Raw genomic sequence first — 18802 nt, forward strand, 5'->3', positions numbered from 1 at the left:
GATTATAACGATACAGTATTTGTCACAAGATGTGCAATTTCCTTTTGAGTGGCTCAGTGTTGCACAAAAATATCCATGGACAAAACAAATACTGTACAGGGGTACTGTATTACAAATATCAATAGACACAAAAATTAAAATTTTGTTGTCTCCTCAATCAAAATAAAATGTTAATGATACATTATGGAATCCATCCTCTTATTTTCTGGCGTTGAGGTTCTGATTTTTATTGTTTAGGTCCGAGAACCCTGATAAAACACATCAAGCTCAAAAATGGTATTAGTTGGATATGGTGGATGGGCATAGATTATTTTCTAGAAGAAAAATTATGGAAAAACAACAATATGGAAATGCAATTCCTGCATTTTTTGAAAGTAAGAAGGCAATTTCTAAATATATTAACCCTTATGTAAGGAAAAAAAAATAATACAGTACAAAACGTTACTCTGTAACAGTGGTCTCCAACCAGTAATTCGCAGGCGGCGGAACCATATTATGGAGCCTGCAAGGGTTTATTAGAAAATTTTGAATTATTTGGGATTCTTTGTAAGAGTGAAATTAATGAAAATATGTCACAACTTAATACAACTTTATAGTTTGGGGGAGAGAGAGAGAGGAACTGCGCATTTCTCCCAAGTGTGTATCTCACTTGGGTAAACACACACGTCCTGTCCAAGAGTAAATGCAAAAAGTATGTAACTGGTAACAGTTAGACGATAAATTGCAAATAACTGAACAGTATACTATATGAGTTTTTTTGGGATTAACCCACCGGCACAGGTCACTGACCCACATCGCCTGGGGGCAAAATTTAATAATAATATTAATAATAATAATAAGAAAGAACCATAAAGAAATACAAAAAAAAAAAAAATTATCAAGAGTGAGAAACAATATATGTACAGTATGTTGTGTTGTCAATGGTAAGAGAGACAATTGAGACCCTACAATTGTGTAAATGAGGCAGAAAATCAGATCAGCACCCTGGGACTTTGTCACAATTTTCGTGATGCCATATGACAGCAGGGTCTACCATTAGACAATACATTATGCTTCCAATATCTTCCCAGTCAGTAGCACCTCCCTGTTTGGTAGCTGCCTACTACCTGGGAATGTAAATCCAAAGTTTTGGCATCCTCCACTATATTCACAATGATAAATGTGGCTCAGAGCTTACAAATGGTTGGGAACCACTGCTCTGTCACATTTCAGGAATTTATAGTTGTCAGTTATTTTGACTTCTATTTCACTTAAATATAATAAAAATTCAGGAGAAATCCATTGTTTACTTATTGCTCAGCCACTCAGCAGAAGTTGGATGTCACATGATACTAATGAGCCAATAGAAAAGATGTGAGTATGCACAAGCTCTGGAATTAGAAATGTGGAATTGCAAGATAGCAACTGTCTGTGAAGGTTGCTCTTTGGCAGATTATCATGTGATTCAGTGTGTTTTATTAGAATGAAGTCACAGCTGTTGATATGGTGTTCTTGCTTCTTCAGTCAAGTGTCCATTGTGTGATTCAGAGTCAGTATCATGAAAATTGACACTTGGTATTGCAATATGAGACAGACACTGTCCAGGAGGAAGATATCTCGTAATTGTGGGTCTACGGTGTCCTAACACAATACTGCACCACTTCCTCATTCAAGTGACATCACTTTATCCTCCTGCATCTGTTAAGGTAAATTTTTTAGGTTATTCGGTTTAGGATATCTTCAAATCGCATAGAAGCACTTACTTTTAGGCAATTTCTACCTCATATATACATTCCTTAACCCTTGAAGCCTCTTGCAAACGTGTTTCTTTCAGAAAAATCGCAGAAGTGAGGAACGCCTTTATTAATTTGATCAATAAATCTCTACCCCGCAGGGGTTAGGTTAGGTTAAGGTAGGTTAATTTAGTGGAAGTTAGGGGTCTAGATGTTTGGTTTCTGGTGTATATGGATGTATTATGTTCAGATCTCACCTTTGTTTTTGATGGAAAATAGCTGTTTTTGATCAAGGATGACTTGCATCTTTTTCTTTTTTTTAAACTACGCATTTCCCATGGAAACGAAGCTCAGATCAGAATATAACACATCAAAATACATCAGAAAGGTGAAAAAATTTGAGGGTGTGCCAAAACGAATAATTACAGTTTTATATACACTTGGGGGTCCAGAGGGTGGAGCCCCCTGGCAAATCATGACAAACAAGTTCATCTCTGGAATGGATATTAAGAAAAAATATCACTATGTACTTCTAATTTCCTAAAAAAAAATTCAGTGTCTTCTTCCAAGCTTGCATGAGTAATAGCAATGTTTTTATTTTGTTTTAAATTTTAGTCTTTCATATTGTTTAAGTGAGATGATTGCAGGTGTATTAACAATGTTTTATTTTAGTCTTTAATAAATTGTCTTCTTTTATCCTTTTCACCACTGACTGCTCGTTAGCCGCTACATTGGTCACGTCTCTGTTACGCACTGTTGGCAAGTACTGGGCATGCACCGGCTCCTGAATGTACCTGAACCTGCTCCAGTGTTGGTCAAGTCTTGTCTTGAAAGAGCTCACACTGCGTCCACAACACTTTCTGGTAGATTGTTCCAAGAGTTCACAACTCACTCCAAAAAAGTTTGCCCTCACAGCTTTCTGGACTTACGGCTTCAATCTTGAGCTGTGACCCCTTGTGGGGCAGCGCCTGCCAGCTCAAGTAAGGACACTCAACTGAGTAGTGCCCCTGAGATGCTTATACACCTCAACTAGGTCCCCCCTTGCCCGTCTGTAGTATAAGCTAGGCAAGTTCAGGCGCTCCAATCTCTCAGGGTAGCTGAGGTGCCGAAGTGCAGGCACCAGTCTGGTGCCTCCTTGAACATTTTCAACCAACTGACAGTCCCTAGCATATATCTCGGGGACCAGACGGGGAGTGAGATGCTAGCACGATCCAATGTATTGTTATGCCGAGGCATAATTTCGTACGGTAATTCAATTTTGTAAACTAGGTGTTTTGATAATTTTTCAATCCCAAGCAACAGTTATTTTGTCAAATTTAGTGAAGTTTTCATGTATATATTGATGTATTAATTATGTGAGAATTTTCTGGAAAGTATTACCCTTGAAATGGTGATGGGAATGAACGCGGTGACGAAACGGGTGAAAACAGTGCTGACGAAATGGGTACACCCCATTATAATCTGTACGACTAATTGAGCCTAATAGTCAAATGATGGTCCTAAAGAATCGATTGCCTCGACAGTATTTGGTGTCAAAAATAAAATTGGTAAACTTAATTTAATCTGAGTTAGGTACATGCACTCGATCTATTAACTCGGATTAAATTAAGTTTACCAATTTTTTGTGACTTTATGACACCAAATACTAGTCGAGAAGTGATTGACAGTCCGATTTATTCTTGTAGGACCATCATTTGACTTCATTGCGGCTACATTTGGGTAATTAGTCGCTCCCCAAACCCCAAAGAAAACAGCGCATTAAGTTAAGGATAAAAACCTATTTCACACCCTTACTTTAACTTCTAAGTTGGTGAGCATCAAGTAAAGATAAAGCATTACCATAAATATTGGACTAGGTATTAATATATACATACAACAGAAGCATCAGTGGTCGGAATCAAGTGCCGACGACATTGTGCTGATGATGAAGATTGAAACACACTTGTTTACGCCGCCACCAGCCCCAGCCACCACCATGGACTGGATCAACTGCCCAGTACTTGCCAACAGTGCGTGACAGAGACGTGACCGATCGCCCGGGCGTCTAGCGAGCTGATCAGTGGTGAAGAGGATAAAAGTAAAAGTAATACCTCAGTTTAAAGTGGAAGGACCAGGGATAGGTTCAGGGTCAACCTCTGATGCTTGTTCTTTCTAAATTTACAAGGCAATTTACAGTGCAGGCACTCAACAGACTCCCTTTGAAAAAATTAAATTTTGATTGGTCGAAAATAATTCGCGTGGTGAGGTCGATACGTCATTGGTCACGACTGGAAGACGTCATGCATGCGTGATGTAAACACTCTCTTAATTAGCTCGCTTTCACGACGATAACATCTCACATAGACAAAGACTGAAAAGTACGTAAAATCAATTCAATTAAATTGTCGCTATTATCCATTTCCGGCAGGTATACACTGTATATGATGTTCAAGATGCTCAGAATCGTGAGATCTAAATGTTTAAGTAGTTTATAACTTTGGGGCGTGCTATGTCCGAAAGTAAAATATTATCATTTATTGTGAAAAATTTTTGTTTCATTGATAATTAGGCGCCTAGGTGCTCACCAGTGTATCTTGCGGGTGGTAATGAGGCCGCTGTCTGCTGAGGAGCTTTTCCCGCACTTGGGGCAGTTTGTTTTTCAGCATGTGTGAAGGTACAGAACAGTACCGCCAAATTTTAGGAGATAATATTTAGTTAGGCTAAAAAACCGGTCATGGCAATAGTTGACAGGCTGACAGGTTTGTGTACATGATAAAAGGAGGGTTTTGGATCATTTTGAAAAACATGAGTGTTCTTAACAAATAAATTGGGTTAATACAATGAGCCTACATATACGTCGATGATCTTCTGTATCTATAATAATGTTTCAAAGGTGTAGTGCTACATCACTTGGAGAATTGGAAACCTGTTTCATTTCCAAGATATGCCAAAGACTGCCAGTTGGTTGAGAATGTCCATAGGAGGGCTACCAAACAGGTGCTGGCACTGACACCTCCCTTACCAAGAGAGACTAGAATGTCTACAATAATCTTTTTTATACTGTACTGTACAATAAAAGGACAAGGGGGCTTTCAACCTTAATTGATGACTGCCTTTTCCAATGACTCCTTTTTAAGGGCTTTAGTGTCAACAAAACAAAGTAACTAATTATTGGGGTGCTTCTAAAATATGTGGTCTACCGAGCTGGTGTTGTGTCTACCTGGATATATACACTGTAGTGTATATTAACCTAACCTAACTTAGCCTAACCTAGGTTAGGTTAGGTTAATGGATACTACAATCTAAATATCCTGGTACACTACATACTATAGTAGCTCCAGTTTGGTAGACCGCATACTATAGTAGCACCTTATTGGGTTATTGTAAACCCAGCCACCAATGTTTTAAGGGTAGTCTTGGTATGGTGCAATATGAATTCCTTAGGATAGATATAAGGTCATAAAACCCAATCAATTTAAAACTTGCATCCTTCAAAGGACCCCTGCCTTCTAACATTTAAGATTTGCAAGGCAACTACCTGTACTATACTGTACATACTATATGTAATCAAAATTATTTAATTTCAGGATTTGATTATGGCTGGTGATGGATGTCTATTGGTAATGGTGGTGGATCTCCACCCCCAGTTAGCAGAACAAGAAAGCAATGTTCATAATTACTTGAGTGCCTGTATTTCCTTTGCTAATATTCACCTGGCAGCCAATGTGAAGAACACACTTGCTGTTATTGCAGCCAATCACCTGGAAACTAGATTCCTTTATCCTCAGATTACAGGAAAAACGGTAAATAACATTAGTATCAAGCATTTATCATAATGAAAGGGACTTGAACAACCATTACAAATGCTGTAGGCCAAGTTTTACAGAAATAGAATTTCATCATCATTGCCATGTACAGTTTACTGTTTCCATGTTCATAATGGTGCCACAGTATCAGAATAATGCATCAGCCATGAAGAAAGAGTTGTCCTTATTTTTACTTAATACCCTGTATTTATTTACTCTGGATTACCAGCATGTTGACAACAATCATTTACATTCGGCATAATATGACTTTTACCTGACAGTTAATTACTGACTCCTATTTAATTTCCTGTCCTCTTCATAAACTTGTTAAGCTGCTTGGTGATATTACACACAGATGGCATGTACCTTGATTTTCATGATCTTGCAAAAGTTCAGAATGAAATGTGCAAAAGGGAGCCAGTGCCTGTGGAGTTGGATCCAAGAAACCCAAAGAGTAGCAAACATCCCCATAGCAAACCTAGCCCCAACTACCACTTAAAGACTGCAAGCTAATGATTCATGAAACTTTGCAGTTATTGCTCCATCCTTCATTCCAGATACAACCTTCTGCGAGAAAACATTTGTTCATCTGTTAGCTACCCTTTTTATACTAAGGAAGCAAAATGCCTGGCTTAATGTTTTGCACTGTGGTTTTAGGTACTTGCCTGTGCAGTTTTTGGACATCTTGCTTCAACATTTGATTTTCAAGTGTACCGGGTATATGTATGTTCATAGCCTAATTAATGGAAACCCAATTAGACACTTTAGGGACCAATCAAAACCTGGCCTTGTACCCACCCCTATGGTCCATTGCTAAATCTGTTGTTTAAACAGTTTCCTAAAGTTTATGGAGACTCACTGGAGTGTCACTAAATTATAGATGGTTAGATATATTGCTAAGCTGAAATTGTATTGCTTGAAGTGAAAGCAGTGGCCAGGGAACTTTTTCAAGGCATATATTATACAGAAGATTCATTGACTGTAAATTTATCCATAAATGACTACCAAACCATTCAGAACACTGATTTTGCCTGGCAATTATTAAACTTAATAATTATTGAACATTTAATTGCCATATTTTACTGTATATGAGAAGCATGGCCATATAAGATGCACCCCTCATTTTAGCAGTGAGCACAGGATATTTAAAACAAAACTTTTGTGTGGATTTTCCTCCTGTAGCAATAAATAAAAAAATACCAATAAATAAGTTGCAACAAAAAATACTGTATTACAAAGCCAGTAAATAAAAACCAAATGAAAGTTTAACGCAGTCGCCATTTGCATACACCCCTGTTTCACCATAGCAACGGAGACGCTTACTCCACCTATTCCCTATCAACACTCCTTCCCCACACGCCTCGCTGCCTCCCACTCCCTTACTGAGCCAGCTATCCCGTAAAAGGTGAAATGTATCATCTCTTTGTGTTTGCCCTTAGGACATTTATTATTTCTTTTACTTTTTCACAATATTTATGTTGGATGGTGTGTGCATGTAACAGAGTAAAATAAAATGAAGAAAGTTACGTATATCTATCCAAAATGACGAGTTGAAAAGCAACCATAACACCTCACAGCTTGGCCCAGTAGTCTGGTGGTTACAGTGATGAGTCTAACCTGGCTACAATTCTGCCAGCAATGTTAACAGATGCAAATGTGAAAAGAAAGTTCATTGTAAGTCTTCATTTGTATCAGGTATTTGCAGTTAAAAATTTGTGTTGCATGTGCGTCATTAATAGATTGTAATGCTTGTAAGAGTTCAGAAATGGTTACTGTTTAGCTATCTCTGAAGAGTTGGGTGTCTGCCGTACAGACGTTAATCCTTTCAGGTTATCATCATCATTACAGTAGTTATAAATCAAGATTTTGTATTTACAATAATTATTTCTATAATTAATTAAAAATAATAATAATATGTTTAAGTAAGCAAAAACATACATATTTTTAATTCTGGAGTTGGGTTAGGTAGAATTTAGCCTACTGGAGACAGCAGCTGGGGGATTCATTAGCATATGTGAGACAGCAACTTCACATACAGGATGCAGGCTGATTTTTTTTTGCCATTTTTCAGACAAAAAATGCATCTTATATGCCATAAAATATGGTAGCTATCTGGAAAATTGTCAGATGACACATTTTATAAATATTGATTAGTGACAGTGGAACCACCCCCCACTTTTGCTACTGCCCTCAACTCATTCAACATGTAAAATTATAATAAAAAATAAACAGATTGAAAAGTTTGAGTGATTGAATCATATGCCATTGGGATGAAGTACTAATATTGGCCATAAAATGTCCTACTATTCATGCAGGTGGCCTCAAAAAGTTCCTGAAATTGGTCAAATTTTTAAATTTTTGCAGGGGGCTTAGAGTCCCTCCCTCAGCTGTATGGCTTACACTCACCCCCTGCTTACACCACTGGATGGAATTAATGTAAATAATATCCTCTATTCAAGTCTTGTGTCCCTCCCCCCTCCCTTTTCAGAAACTTATATACCACTGATTAGTGTGAATAGTTTAAGGAATATTGGAATGATGTGCTTGGATTAAATCTTGTTCTTTGTTTATAACTTGACATATTAAATTTTCATTTTAGGTTGACCGACAGAAGGATGGTAGACTTGAACTCCTGTGCCAGGTAGATGAGAGCATTGAAAGGGAGTTAAGAAATATGATTGTGCCAGATCCAAAGGCTGACCAGACAGAGTCTCTTATCTCTGGGGCAATAGGCAGAGGTCTTTTGTACATCAAGCGGCAAGAAACAGAAGATGTGTTGGGAAAAAAAGTTCATGCAAGAATTTTGGTTGTTAAAATTTCATGTAAGTGTTTATTATTCATGTTGTAGTTTGTATAAACATGAATACATTTTATTTTATACAGATAGCATTTATTTATTATCTTTGGTTCACTATACTGTACAGTACAGAACTGTGTAGTATTTGGTAACCTAACCTTTTGTTTATGATATATGTGTACAGCCTGACTCACCACCAAGCTTTTGTAATGTACAATGAAAGACAAAAGTCGTGTCGTGAAATTTGGTGAAAACATATGCCGAAGGGCTAAACTTTTGGTGCTCTCTGCCTTGTGTTAGGGCTCTCATAATGTTTCACGAGTTATATTTAATCTTCGGACAAAACCTCAACTTTTATCCTTGATTGTACATTTCTGAATATCCTTCAACTTGCCTGTGTATGAATTACTGTACTGTACTATTTTTCTTCAATACAGACCTGCCAAATATTAAGATATTTAAATATAGATTAAAAAGTACAAGTATTTGGTACCTTGAACTGTTTTTAGTGGCAGTCATCAATGGGAAGGGTTGGCATGGTTGTAACCAGGTGTGTTGGGGCCAATTCGCCCAAACTGGTTGTTCAATTTTGATTGGATCACCGAACCATTTGTCTATTTTTTTAACAAATATTTAGCAGTTAATGAAAATTTATCTTGTAATGGTGCAAAAACGACCATATTTTTCTTACTACTGTACTATATGTTGCACAAATTAGAGGAAGTTTATATTGATGTACTGTACAGTGGAGTCAAATATGCGAAATACAAATTTGTGTTCTTAAATTTGCGGTTACCTCTTTTGCAGTACTACTACTTTTTTTAAATTGCATGGTCAAATATTTATAATTCGGGGTTGAGCTACCAGCTGCAGCAGTGTTTATTTGCAAAAGAAACCAAAAAAGTTGTGGAAATATAATTTCATTACTCTAATTTTCCTTGGAAATAAAGAAAATACAGTGTATAATGTAAATACTCTTTAATGCTACAGTGTTTACTTAGAAATTAAGAAAGTATGTTATAAAACTATAAGATAAGAAAAATGAAGAGTAGTACATTAAGTGTATTGTGTGTGGGAGGTATTGAGTTTGGCTGGTGGACTGAGCGTCCCCTTCCTTCCTCTCGTTCCTGAATGCTCAGCATCCCTCCAACCTCATTAATACAACATTATGCAATTTCACCGTAATTCCCATTATTTAGGCTCATTTTGGTACTGGGTTAAGAAAACATTATCGTAAAGTAATAAATTTTCATAAAAAATATCCCACACTCAACCCCAGATGAGTTATTGTGTGGTATTAAATTCCTGGTTCTTTGTTGACATAGTGTGGTCACAGCAGCTCAACGCCTGCCTGTCTCCATGTTGCTCTATTGGAATAACTCACAAAATTATGAGAAAGGAAGGAGCTGTGTTTATGTAATATAGAACTACTTTTAATACGATACTTGTTATTTTATTTTTTCTATGTATTTTGTACAATGTTTAGTAAAGCAGTTTTGGAACAGTTTATGGATATTTCTTGGCCTCTGGAACCAAACTGATTACAGTACTGTATTTCCGTTTAGATCAACTAAACTATAATTCGTGATTTGATAATTTATGATGTCTTCTGGTACCTAACCCTCTAACTATCAAGACTCAACTGTATCACAGAATAACTTGTGCACATAAAGCTAACACACTTTAATTTATGTTCCACAAGAACCTTACATTTTAAATAAAATTTTATGCTTGTCGCTAGTGTTGAGCTCAAGGTCGCACTGATTATTATTTGTTTTGTGCAGTTTACCATTTCTAGCATATCATTGCAGTATCTACTGTATAGTTATTTTTAATAAAAATTAGTTTACTCAAAGGTAACATAATTATGTCATTGAAGAGTATAAAGAATATGTGAAACAATTTGTCAGAATGTTACAAAATTCCCCGGACCAGATCCCCTAGCTTAATGGCTCATCATTGGCATGTGCTGATTTACACCACCATCTGAATTTCAATTTTAATCAGAACTGGTTAAAAATGCACACCCCTAGTTAAAACCCATTGACCTGATTTAGTCCTGACTTTGTTATAAAATAGGGTTTCCAGGATCACACTTTTATTTATTTGAAAGATTAACAGTTTTCATTCCAGTGTGAACAGTTGTAATAATGATGCTTTAAGGACTTAATCTTGTTTACCTTTCTTACAGTGGATACAGGAAGTCAGTACCTGAATTACATTAATACCTATCTTACTGCACAGAAGATTAGCACACCACTTGATGTCTGTGTAATTGGAAGTGATTGTGGATTGTTGCAACAAGGTGCAGATATCAGTGGTGGTTACTATCACTGTGTTCAAGAGGTAAGGAATTTACATGTTTTATTCTGTGTAGAGAAACTTAATTGAATTTCGTACATGCCTTTGGTCTTTGTTTGATGAATAAGTACAGTGAAGAACTATTTTTAATGGATCTGTTATTTAGACTTGCATATTGCTAAAGCTGCCTCCCAAAAGCTGGGAATGCTGTACAGATGCCATTGCTACTTCACTCCTGAGCAGCTGCTTCAAGTATATAAGGGATTCATTTGTCCTAACTTGGAGTACTGCTTTCATATCTGGGGTGGCTCTTCTTCTGTCCAACTGTTAGATAGGTAATCAAAGGCATTTCGTCTTATTAACTCTCCTCCTTTAGTTGATAATCTTTCTTCCCTTTCTTCGCCAATGCTTCACTCTCTTCTTACAGGTACTTTAACGGGCAGTGTTCGATAGATTTGGCATCCTGTGTGCTGTAATGCCGTGGCTCAGAACACTCGTCTTTCCGCTGTGCCCACCATATCTCTGTGGATGCCGGTCACACTAGAATAACCCGTTATAGTACATCCTTCTTTCCTCACACAACCAAACTGTGGAGTGCTCTGCCTTCTTCTGTGTTTCCAAACTCATACAATCTGTCTCACTTCAAATACCTGGTTTTCCAGCATCTTCGAGGTGTAGATTAATATAATCTTTTTCTTTTCTATTTTTACTCTTTTATTTGCCCCCTAGGCCGCTAGGGGTTGATGACCTGTGGCCGGGTGGGCTCTACCACATAAAAAAAAAGTATTGGCATAAAACTCATCATCAGCCCTTACAAAAAAATCCAGGAATTTCAATTTCTCCTTTCTCAGTACTGTACTGTGTTTTTATTAGCTATATCCTGTACTGTTTTTTTATTTCTTCTAATTCCTTTTAAAAATTCCCCCCATTGTGTTTACTTGCTGGACAACCCTCAATTTATACCTAAGAGTCATCACTGAGCATCCTTTTAGTTCTATACCACTAAACCACCCTTTGGCAGAGCTTGCCATATGGCTGTGACATGCTTAGCAACAGGACACATTCGCTAGGCAGACAGTACATTATGCTGCAAAACAGCTCCTTGTCCAGAAAACCAAGGTAAAGGCATTACTTCAAATACCAAACTCAGTGGTTGCCTTGAGAAAGTGCTGCATTTTAAACCCATTCAAGCCAAAATAGTTCTTCTTACTCCAGTCTTAAGAGTCATACAACATAATAGGCTCTAAATAACTGCAGCTCTCACTTAGTGGTCTGCCAGCTCTGCTAGTGAATCAGACGGACCTAAGGTTAAATGTTATTTTACAATTATTACCTTATTTATCTGTAGTCAATCTTTTTTGCCACTCTTTCATTTAGTACATGCGGTGTACCCTATATTAAGATAAATTGGATCTAGTGATGAAGGGGCCTGCCATATATTATCATTCATTATACTGAACAAGATTTGTGTACAGCCCAGGCGGATGCCTGTTGTCTAATGGTAGACCCTGCTGCCATATGGCATCACAAAAATTTTGACCAACTCCCAGGTTGATGATCTGACTTTCTGCCTCATTTACACACAATTGCAGGGTCTCAATTGTTTCTCTTACTTTGACAACACACTGTATGTACTGTACATACTGTATATCATTTCTCACTACAGGTTGTACCTCTCTAGTCCGGCATTCTGTGGTCCGGAAACTCCCGTGGTCCGGAACGATTTTAGTTTGTCCAATAGGTAGATAGGCAGCTTTTTTTCTTCTTTTTTTTTAATCTGAATTATTATTATTATTATTATTACAGGAGTATTAAATTTTTGCCCCTCAGGCCCCAATGTGGGTCAGTGACCTATGCCCGGGTGGGCTAATCCCCTTAAAAAAACAACAACAAAGCTGCGGGAAATTAAGGTTTGTTTACATCCGGCAGTTCGGCTTCTCTCTCTGCTTGTCTATACAGAGTACAACATTTAACCCTTCAATATATATGAGCAGTAAATAAGTGTTGCTTTCATATTCTTATGTAGAGTAATGACGATATGTTTTCACATGTGCGCACTTACATACGAGCAGTCTCACTTTTTTTTTTTACCATTAATGGTTAGCTACTTATATTGTTCCATTTATTAACATTAAATAACATTACAGGTACTTCAAACAACCATATTCATTTTTTTACATTAATTTTACTACAGCTAAACTCAGGGTCTTATTTTCTTCAGTTTTATATGTAGAACCAATCAGTCACTGGTTTCGTAAGCTTTAACATAAACAATGCCGGCAGCCGTCTCGTCTCCTCTAATATTCCACGTATTATTAATAAATTGTATTGTTAATTTTGCACACGTACATTAATTCAATAAAAACAAATTCAGAAACATTAATTATTGTATTGCTTTTATGAAGATAACATATTATAACATTTAGGATCTAAAGTAATATCTCTGTTAGACAAAATCTCTCTTGGCTGGAACTCCAATAGCCGGAATTTAAATTTGTTCTGAAATTTTCCTGAAAATTTCTCTCAATTCCGGGTTTGGGGAAAAATTTCCAAGTTTGAAAATGAGGTCTATTTTCTGACAAATTCTGAGAACTCCCCCCATTTTTTTCCAGGTCTGGGAACAAATTCCGAGGTTCAAAATCAGGCTTATTTTCTGAAAATTTCAAGAAAAACTCCGGACCCCCCCCCCTTTTTTTTTTCTAGGTCTGGGAGCAAATTTTGAGGATGGAATATAATGTGTAATTCTGGAAAAATATAAGAAAATTACAGGAATTTAAATTTTTTTTTTTTTCATGTCTGGGATGAAATAATGCACAATTTCCAGAAAATTCTGAGAAGCTTTTCCCAGTATTGTACCTGGAAAATTTCCAGGGATAGGGGATTTTTTCTGGGTTTGAGAGAGTCTTCTCATTACTGGGAATCTCTCATTCCCAGAGATGCTCTGGACCAAATGTTCTGGCCAACAGGTATATCACTGTGTATTATTTTTTACTCATATTCAAGACCTCAAAGATACCTCCATCATCAAGTTATTTAAGAACAAGGGAGGTGTATCAGACTACATCATCAACAAATAGATATCACTGCTGTCCATAGCTGGCAAGATTCTCACATTCATCTTCCTTATCAAGCTCCTCGAGTTAGAAATCTTCCTCGGAGTCTCAGTAAAACTTCAGGCCATCTCACAGCTCCCTTGACATGATCTTTGCTGCTTGCTAGATACAGTAGAAGATCAGAGACCAGCACTGTGATCTGTACACAGCTTTCATTGATTTCATTGAGACATTTTATTTCATCAGCAATGAAGTCCTTTTGAGACCCTTCAGACATTTTGGCATCCCATCAAAATTCAACACCATTGTGAGTCAACTCCATGATAGCATGGATGACAGCATCCTTCATAGTGGCACCCAATCAAGGATGTTATTGGTGCCAGTTTCTTTACCATTTTCATGATTACCTCCACTACCCATGCCAACATTCATCTAGCTATGGAGTGGACATTCAAAACTAGGTGAAAGGACTTTTTTAACATTAGCAACTGAAGGTATTGGCCACTTTCATCAATGAACTTCAGTATGCTGGTGACTTTACGTCTCTAGTGGGTGCTCTCGGCTGATCTGACAAAACCCATGCAATGGAACTTGATATCTCCATAGTTGACAGAGTTTGGCATTGATATTCACTTGCACAACTGTCCCATTCCTCCCTCCTTAGTCTCTTATATTTCATCTTTTCTATACCGTTACAGAATGTGCCTAGTTCTGGGCATTCTTTTTTGGGACCATCGCTCTATCCATTCTGGCGCCCCCTAGTGTTCTATACTACAATTTTTCTCTTTTTATGCATTAATGATATTCTTTCAGTGTCAAAAAAAGTTATTAATTCTTATGCAGATGGTTCAAGCCTCCATAGACCTTTCACTCTGACTGCCCTCATCTCACAAGATCATATTTTTTTAACCAGGCAGCAGACATCCTCATCTCTGTAGGAAGATTAGCCACAATTGGTTTAATTAAGTTTAGATTCTATACAGAGCCAGGCCCTGTTTAACGTGTGAACAGTGGCAATCATTTTTGTAAGACTGTCAGGTGGAAATACTGCTGTCACCTGTGGGCTCGGTGTTGTTGGGACACTTCAACTCTTCAGTTTTGTGTAGATGTACGCTTTCAAATCGTTCAACAATAATGATCTTGCAAGAAAATTTCCAGTATTGCACATTGACAGGGATATCTCATAATTTTTCCTTTTCTATAGATCCTATAGATCAGTGAAACATTAGTAATCTGTCAATTTTTATTTGGGAATTCTCCAGAAACTGATATAATTTTTACAATATTCCCAAAAATTTTAATATTGAGGAAGACCTCACATATTCAGAACACGTGGCAGTAGTTCTTGGGGCTAATGCTGTTTTGTGTGATACTGGTTGCATGTGCTCCAGTCTAGTCATTGTTTTCCACTCTTTGAGCTTATAGTGACACCTCTCTATTACAATGAAAAAGTTAGCGTTTGTTTTTCCCTGATAATGGCTACCAATAAAATAGTGTACTACTGTCCCATAGATGGTACGTTGTTGCTAGAGTGATGAAATGCAAGCATGTTTTGCTGACAATTAAAAACAAAAAATTTGGAAATGTATTTCAAACCTGGATAAAGGTGTAGCAGAGTATTACCCTGTACTGTATTACAGTACAGGTACTATAAAAACCAGAAGATCATGAAATACAGCAACAGCTTGGTCCCAGTCATGCTGGATTATTGAGGTTCCACTGCTATCACAATTGGTGAACTAACGAGTGAGCTACACTCGGAGTGTCATCACCACTCACCTTCCATCACCATACAAGGACAGCTGGGAGGGCCCTTGCCTCTTCTGTTGAAATTCTATTGAAAATCTGCACACTAGAACCCTCTGCCACAGAGTGTTGTTTTTTTTAATCATAAAGCCTCCTTCAGTTCTAACTGTCCAACTTCAGATATCTTCAGTCTTTGAAAAGGTGACATCTTAGTGAATATATTTGATAATGACATTTGTCTCATGTCACCCTGCCCTTTTTCTATGCTAAAAAATGCATGTCTTAATATTAAAAAAAAATGACTTGTATGCTGATGCACAATAAACTTTTCAGGTGTCAGAGCTGCTTCAGTGCCTCATACTGATGTACCAAGCAGATGTTGTAACGCGAAAGAAACTAAATGTTCCTCCACCAGACAGTGTTGATTATCGGGCTGCTTGTTTTTGTCACCGCACACTAGTAGACATGGGAAATGTTTGTTCCAACTGTCTATCTGTTTACTGCAAAGCAGTACCACTCTGTACCACATGCAATGTTATTTTTCAAACTGACAGACCTCTTATGAAAATAGTGAAGAAGAAGAAATAGTAAGAGAATTCAAACAAATAAACAACCTGCAAGAATATCCTTTTTGGATGTTTCTAATAGACAAAAGTTAAATCTCATCAGAGATGGCCAAACCCATAAAAAAATAAAAGAGAAGGATCACTAAATGAAGTATAATATTGTAGTCATCTCCTATGTTCACCTTATATTATACAGTATCTATAGTCATCAGTTCATATATACTGTATACAGTATATATTTTTGTGAAAGTTAATAATTTTCTCTGTGGTTTAGAAGGATGTCCAACAGTAAGGAGATTTGATGTACAGTACAGTATCTCAAAAAAGTATCTGCCAGGATGGGTCCAATGACGTCCGAAATGCTACATGCCACTTGTGATGTCTCGGGAGGGTTGGTATGTGTGGCTCTGTGGCATACTGATACGTACTACTACATTTGGTAACCAAACATCATATTAATTATGCCGATATAAATACACATTTAATTACTTATGTTAAACTATACAAGACAGGAATGCATATATCCCAATATCTATCATCTGTGTTCTCATAATGTTTCATACAGAGTGTGGACGGAGACTTTTTGAGATAATGTACATATAAGTAGACATAACAGCGTATGATGTTTTCCAAAAAGGAAGGTTAAGCTAAGAAGTGTACAATGTATCATCCACCTTCTCTTATGTCAGGTTTGGTGACAATACTGTACTGTAGTCTGGTGGTCAAGGTGGGATTATTTTTTTTTTTTAATACAGTATATACAGTATGTACTGTATATATACAGTATACCGGGTATATATTTTATTATTTATTTTATATTTTTTTATTTACTGTATATATTTATTTATTTATTTTTTTTAGGGGAAAGGTCAACTCATTGTACTTACTCATACATCGCACCTCAAGTAAACATTAAAACGGGGCGCTGGTGGTAGAGCGATACTGCTCTTGCCTCGCAATCGAGATGTCACGGGTTTGATTCCCGGGCCGGTGGAAAGTTGTTCGGACACACTTCCCAGCCTCCCTTGGTCCCTGTTCACCTAGCAGTAAAGTAGGTACCTGTTGTAAATTGAAAAGTTGCGAATTCGTATTCAGGGAAAGTTGTTGGAGCTTCCAATAACTTACTGACAAAAACCTGTGACTCTTCAGGCTTCTATGCCCTTGACAAAAAAACTATGACCCTTCAGGCTTCTACGCCCTTAACTCATGAGACATAAAGGCAAGCATGAACTTAGCATGCTTCCCAGTTGGGCGCTGTAGGTGCTTCTGCTCTTCACCTTGCACAGGATGTAGGGGGGGTGCCCAATAAATAAAAAAGAAATAAAAGATTTTTGGCTTTACTTTGTACAGTATGTACTTTTCTGTGAGCTGGAACCAATTACCCAATATCCCATGGAAATAATGGATTCGGTTAACGAACGACTCTGTGGAACGAATTGTGTTCGTTAACCGAGGGACCACTGTATATATTTATTTTTTCATGTTTCCAGTAAACACAAATAATTTTTGTTTTATTTAAGTGTGCTAGAAAACCTTTGTTTCATTTTTGTAGGTATGTTGACGTAGGCAGATACAGTACAGTGTGGCGTCAGGAACCGAGTCAGTTGTATGCCAAATCGGCAATACTGCATGACTTTCATAACTTAAGAGATTTTTTCTATAGAAGGTGCCCCAAAATGGGAAGGAATGAGTTTTTTGTAATCTTTTATTACTGTACATTACACTTTTTCTCTTCTGAACATATGCCTGGCAACTATGATGCAATAGCTGCAATGTTTATATCTATCAGATTTTGTTTCGTCCAAGGAAGATATTGTAAAATAAGTATTATACAAAAAACTTAACCAACCCCCCCCAAGTGCATGTATCTTCTATAGAAAAAAGTCCAAGTTGCTTGTTAATGTGCATAACTGTCATCCATTACTGGGTCAGTTAGGTGGAGCTGACTGTGTTGTATTGAATAACTTCTCTTTTTCTTTTTTCTTTCTTTTTTAAATTTTATTAATTCTTGTACAGTTCTCTTGGTTTTTCGTGGTGTACCAGAATGTTGTACATTTCTCGATTGTGTTTATTAAGTAAATACGCCGTTTATGGATTGTTTGGTGAAGTTTTTAGGCCTGGTACATAACCCTTTAATTGATATTGAATTACATTGTGGTTTAGTACTTTGCAAAGGCTCTAGGTCCCTATCTTGCAAAATGACCTTAGGCTAATATACAGATTTGGATTGAAATGACCATCTGAATTTCAGTGGAGTTTTTACTATTAATATTGTTGTAGAATAGAGGAGGGGAAGGATACAGAATGACATGAAAGGGAAGCTAAATTGAGACCTGTATTTCACAAAGGAGAGATTGTAGAGGAGCTATTATGATCTGGCTTCATGAGGGGTAGCAATGTATCCCATGTGGGTTTGCCCTCCTCTCTCTAGAGCAGTGGTTCTCAACCTTGTTTGCCCCATGCACCCCTTTCACCATACAGTATGTCAGAATGTCATTCGCCCCTCCTTTCCAAGATTGTCTGCCTCAAAAAGTGCATTCCAAATAATATGCATATAATACTGAAAATCCTTTATTTTTTCCATATTAGTACATATACATTTACAATTTTACATGGATTATTTTTATAGTGGAGTTTTACAAATTAAATGCCAATTGAAAATGTTGATGGATTTATAAAACTTGAATAAAAGTAAAATAGTTTTTTATATTTATAATGAATTACTTAACAGACCAAACTGAAGCATAATGCAATAAACAAAAAGTTCAATAGAATACCAGGATATTGTAAATTTGTAATTAATTTTATTCAGATGAAGATTACAGTCAATGAGAAACCTGTG

At 36.9% G+C, this 18802-nt stretch overlaps 2 protein-coding genes across 7 annotated transcripts in view; one reads left to right on the forward strand and one right to left on the reverse strand.

Annotated features, from left to right (window-relative positions):
• LOC121864999 (probable ATP-dependent RNA helicase DDX20) overlaps positions 1 to 4389 on the reverse strand; it is an 8808-nt gene extending 4419 nt beyond the window's left edge. The window contains 1 exon segment of the mRNA XM_042364265.1: positions 4277 to 4389. The gene's annotated coding sequence lies outside the window, so the exon portion shown is untranslated.
• LOC121865000 (general transcription factor IIH subunit 3-like) lies at positions 3580 to 16990 on the forward strand. Of its 6 annotated transcripts, none has more exons than XM_042364270.1 (5): positions 3580 to 3795; positions 5279 to 5494; positions 8097 to 8319; positions 10486 to 10640; positions 15728 to 16756. In XM_042364270.1, exons 2-5 carry the CDS (start codon positions 5288 to 5290, stop codon positions 15980 to 15982), a joined length of 840 nt encoding a protein of 279 aa, XP_042220204.1. In that variant the 5' UTR covers positions 3580 to 3795; positions 5279 to 5287; the 3' UTR covers positions 15983 to 16756. The 6 variants fall into 6 exon arrangements, with proteins under 6 accessions (XP_042220204.1, XP_042220205.1, XP_042220207.1 ...); XM_042364271.1 differs by having other exon boundaries at positions 3580 to 3789; XM_042364273.1 differs by lacking the exons at positions 3580 to 3795; positions 15728 to 16756 and adding exons at positions 3806 to 4069; positions 16822 to 16990.
• The last annotated feature ends 1812 nt before the right edge of the window (positions 16991 to 18802 follow it).

This window comes from Homarus americanus, unplaced genomic scaffold (assembly GCF_018991925.1).
Source record: "Homarus americanus isolate GMGI-L3 unplaced genomic scaffold, GMGI_Hamer_2.0 scaffold2539, whole genome shotgun sequence".
Lineage (NCBI taxonomy): Eukaryota > Metazoa > Arthropoda > Malacostraca > Decapoda > Nephropidae > Homarus > Homarus americanus.

Excerpts from the sequence above, each read along its gene's own strand:
- LOC121865000 (XM_042364270.1), top strand. The coding sequence starts at position 5,288 with ATGGCTGGTGATGGATGTCTATTGGTAATGGTGGTGGATCTCCACCCC. Across the intron at positions 5,495-8,096 it reads CTCAGATTACAGGAAAAACG|GTTGACCGACAGAAGGATGG; the intron begins GTAAATAACATT and ends TTTTCATTTTAG. Across the intron at positions 8,320-10,485 it reads TTTGGTTGTTAAAATTTCAT|TGGATACAGGAAGTCAGTAC; the intron begins GTAAGTGTTTAT and ends CCTTTCTTACAG.